This window comes from Echinops telfairi, unplaced genomic scaffold (assembly GCF_000313985.2).
Source record: "Echinops telfairi isolate 266 unplaced genomic scaffold, ASM31398v2 ScPeMD7_655;HRSCAF=1070, whole genome shotgun sequence".
Lineage (NCBI taxonomy): Eukaryota > Metazoa > Chordata > Mammalia > Afrosoricida > Tenrecidae > Echinops > Echinops telfairi.
In genome coordinates this window covers 15,489,911-15,494,669 of record NW_022104553.1, presented here as the reverse complement: position 1 = coordinate 15,494,669, position 4,759 = coordinate 15,489,911, and the positions used below count along the sequence as shown (strand labels likewise).

At 43.5% G+C, this 4,759-nt stretch overlaps 1 protein-coding gene across 1 annotated transcript; it reads right to left on the bottom strand.

The window, feature by feature from the left end:
* Positions 1–1,428: 1,428 nt before the first annotated feature.
* Positions 1,429–2,519, bottom strand: LOC123521929 (zinc finger protein 551-like). Its single transcript, XM_045292356.1, is given in 2 exon segments — positions 1,429–2,048; positions 2,050–2,519. Coding segments are annotated over 2 exon segments (636 nt in total). The 5' UTR covers positions 2,433–2,519; the 3' UTR covers positions 1,429–1,795.
* Between the last annotated feature and the right edge of the window lie 2,240 nt (positions 2,520–4,759).

Here is a 4,759-nt window from a genome sequence, read left to right as displayed (position 1 = left end):
ATCATCTCCAGTCCTTTCGTTTATGTAAAAGGCATTGTCCTTGAGTGATGGCCACTCTGACGGAGGAAGTCCACCCCACATGCTGTTTTGTTCTAGCCTGCTGTTCCTTTCTGGCTGTCCAGCGAAGGGCAGCTCACTGCCCGTTTACCTAGCAACGCGAGACACCCTCATGGCCTCCTGGTGGCCTTTCTACCGTCTTACAAGCCCCTGAAATGCCTGTCAGTTTACTGCAAAGAAGTTTCACAGATTAGCCAAGTATATTTATGGTCAGAATTCAGAATTACCTTACACATTAAAATGGTTGCTGTACTATGCCATATGGCTCCTACTTAGAAATAGCTGTCTATTGTATAGCTAATGGAATTTCATTTTTATGAAGCCTTCTTGTCAAAAGTCTTTAATAAAAATGTAATCGTGTGAGATGTTCCCTTCCTTGGTGCCCATTTGTCTCTCATGGTTGAAAATCCATGGGAAAATGAGAACTTCTTAAAGAATGAAGCTGTCTCGTTAGTAGACTGGGAGCATTAAGGGTACTTAGAGATGAATGTATTGTGAATAAAACTAGTCGTGGATGTTTTATGCTGAAAATTGCAACTAGCTCTTGATCATTTTTTTTTTAATTGAAAAAAATTAAAATCATGTTAAGCATTAAAAATGTCAAATATAGTTTCTTGGCTTATGGAAACATCTATGTTAATGAAAATAAGTAATTTAGAAGATGAAAAAAAAGAATGTATATGGCATTCACCTACATTTGAGTACATAGGGACTCAACCCCTCTATTTTTAAATCTGGTGAAAATTAAGGCAACATGATGTAAAAGGTTCCCTTCGGTGTACAGCTTTAAAACATACTTACATAATATGTGCAGTTTTACTTTTAAAAAGGGACAGATTAAATACAAAAACAACAGTTGTGGAAAGATATGAAGGTGCATCATTGCAAAATAAAATATATATTACTGGGTTTCAAAGTTCCTGGGTAGTGTAAACTGTGTTTGATTACTAAGCAATCCAGTGGGAAAAAAACACCTATTGTTTCTAAAAAGATTACAGTAAAAAAAAACAACCCGTGGAGCAATTCTACTTTCTAAACAAGGGTCAGCATGAATCGGAATGGAAGCAGTGATGATTCGTTTGGTTGGCTTTGCTTGTCTCTGCACCCTGACCAAACAGTGATGGGAATGAAGTCCCATTAAGGCAGTGGTTCTCAACCTCCTAAAGCCACGACCCTTTGATACAGTTCGTGTGTGGTGACCCCCAACCATAAAATTATTTTTGTTGCTACATCACTGTCATATTGCTACTGTTATAAATCGGGCGACTTGAGGGAATCCAGCGACCCTCCATCAGACGACAGGTTGAGAACCGCTGCTAGGGTTACTCATCATTTTCTCTCCACAGGAGGGAGGAATCACGAGCCCGTCTGAGCATGCTGGAGTTACTGAGAGAGAAGAGAGCCTGCAAGACGATAGCGTTGGCACGGCTTCTGCTATAGACGCTGGCAGTGATGAATCCTGGGATGTGCACAAAGTGCAATGAAGTTTGTCAATGCTTTGCACAAGCCTGGAACTAAGGGAATCACAATTCTGGTTTAGAAGTGTGAGGTTCATCAAGCTGATGGCTCCCTCACAAGGTCTCTCAAGGGCCATTTTACTGACCAAAGAATAAGTACATTCCCTGCATGTGAGAGACCTTTTAAGCTTGCGATTTTTCTTATATGAATGATGCTAGCTCTTGGGATGAAGGCTTTCACATTTGCTACTCTCATGAGGTCTTTCTCTGCTGTGAAGATTTCATTGTTGAACAAGGCTGGCACTTTGACAAAAAGACTTCCCACATAGGACACACTCATAAGGTCTTGCTCCTGTGAACTCTGTGTGATGTTGAATAAGGGTAGCGCTTTGGTTGAAAGACTTCCCACATACACTACACTCATAAGGGTTTTCTCCTGTGTGAAGTCTCTTGTGCACATTAAGATGAGAGTGACTGCTAAGGAATTTTCCACATTCACTGCATTCATAAGGCCTTTCTCCAGTGTGGACTCTGGTGTTGAATGAGTCCAGAGCTTTGACTAAAGAATTTCCCACACTCTTCACACTCGTAAGGTGTTGCTCCAATATGACCTCTTTGATGCTGAATGAGCCCAGATCTTTGGCGAAAGGATTTCTCACATTCAGTACACTTATAAGGTCTTTCTCCAGTATGAGATCTTCGGTGTTGAATCAGAGTGGAGCTACGGCTAAAGGGTTTGCCACATTTACCACATTCATAAGGCCTTTCTCCAGTGTGAACTCTCCGGTGTTGAATGAGCGTGGAGCTTTGGCTAAAGCACTGCCCACATTCAGCACACTCAGAAGACCTTGCTCCTGTCCTGTATGACCTCTCTGGTGTTGAATGAGGCCAGAACCTCAAATAAAAGATTTCCCACATTCACTGCACTCATACGGCCTTTCTCCAGTGTGAATTCCTGTGTTTCATGAGAACAGAGTTGTGAGCAAAGAATTTTCCACATGCACTGCACCCATAAGGTCTCATGCCAGTGTGAATTCTCTGGCGTCTAGTAAGGCTAGAGAATAAGCTAAAAAAAGTCCACATTCACTACACTCATACGGTTTTACCCCAGTATGAATGCCTGAACAAGCCTGGACTTGCAGTTGACTTTCCCATCGTTGTGACTTTCACAAAGCCCCTCTCCAGGACAGATCCCTCAGTGGTGAACAAGTGTCTGTCTGTGATTAAAATCTTTCCTAAATTCTTCCCACTTGTACTGACTCTTTCCACCTTGTAAGACTTCCCTACACACAAGGTGTCTTGGTGGCTTCTCACCATTGGGGTTGATCTGCTGTTGGAAAAGACCCGAGGAGACTGAGGATACCTTCCCATCCTCTTTGTGTATGAAACCCTGCCAGCACACTTGCAATCTACAGCTCTTCCCAAATCGTGTCCCGTCTTCATCCTGACTGAAGGGTTTCTCTCCAGTGAGGTGCTGCTGGCCCTTAAGTAAGTTTGCACTAAGCAAATAAGTCCTCACACAAGGCCCACCTAAGTATGCTTTCTGCCTGAGGTTTGTTGCTTCGTGCTCTGCCGTCATGTTTTCCAGGCAGGGACACACTCCTCACAGGCGTGAGTCTCCTGGGTAGACAGATCTGCCTGTGGAGACCTGACTTGTGATACTTCTCAACAGAAACACTCTGCTCAGAAGACACCTCCTCTTTCTCCTCCCCTCCATGCCAACAATTTGAAAAGATAAAGGGCCTTCATGCACGTTGGCATCAGTGGAAAGGAGAATCCCCTCAGAGGTGTGTGTCAGACACGAAATGGAAAGAGTCCCTGGATGGTCACCAAAGCGCTAGTCATACTAGCAAGATGGGCACAGTCCAGAGGCCCATCAGTGGAAGAATGGGTAAGTTTGGGTACATACAATATGCATCGCTAAAGAACAATGATGAAACTGTGAAATAAAATACCTCCTGACATAAATGGATGTGGAAGACATTAAGCTAACTGAAGCTAGCCAATCACAAAAGGATAAATACTATATGGGACCACTGTTAGAAAAGAAAAAGAAATCAAGATAAAGGTCTTCACAGCACAAGAAACGGACTTTGATGGTTACCAGAGGTGGGTGAGGAAGAGAGGGAAGGGGAAGCAGCTAGCTAGAGCACAGCTCTCTAACTTATTTAGTCTGTCACCCCCTTTTCCAAAACAAAAAAAACCCTGTCTTCTTGACAATTAAAAACTCCTGCCTTACAGCCCACACGCCAATAGAAAGTGTTAGGGTCCTTGCTTCTGCAGCCCCCCTGGATCAGTCCAGGATCCCCTAGGGGGTGGGACTGCCCCCTTTGGAAATTGATGGGCTAGAGCCCAGGGGTCGGCAAACTGGCTCACAAGCCATATGCGGCTCTTTCGGTAGATAAATGTGGCTCTGAAGTACAGCTGAAAATTGTTAAAGGATAGTATTCAGATAATGGTGATTTCATTTGTTTGTAAAAATATATTGATGGCTCTTGAATGATTTTTAAATTGAGGTGACGAGATTGGCTGTCTCAAAAGTCTGAGCCTGGGCTACAGGGTGGACAGCTATCAGCTTAGGGGAGGGAAAAACACTCAAGAGCAAGAAAGGGCAGACAGCAGAGACAGGGCAAGCTACTGGGAGGTCAGACAAGCTGCCTAAGTTGTCGACTACAAAAACGATGGTCTGCAACGTACACCTCCAGCTAGTTCACAATTAATTGCGGACAGAGGATATCATGAGGTAACCACGAGGTAGTATGTGGTGGGTCTTTCTGGCTTAACCAACTCCTACCTCAGAGTCACCATAATCAGTGGACTAGGTGTGGTCTGCAGTCTGAATCAAAGACACATTCCAAGTCTGTTTGTTTTGTCCTTAGAGAAGCCTTCTCAGGAACAGAATAAAAAGACCAAATATCTGGGGTAAAATTAAGGTAAACCTCACATGATCATCTAACACATTCTTCTACTGCCAGTTTTCATCAGCATCTTGTCATCTGATGACATATGCATGATAAAGATGGCTGGTTGTGTCCAGGCCCAAAACAATTCAGCTGGAAATTAAGTCACTAGTGTTGAAGGAGAATTTAAAGATATGAACAACCTTCATCTGCAATTGTTGGCACTGTCAGGCAGAGCGGATAGTCATCTAGAAAAAGTATCGCCCACTATCACCCAGAGAGACAGAGGACAAGCAAGGAGGGAGCCAATAGGCTGACGACTGTAAGATTCCTGGCTTCTGGACT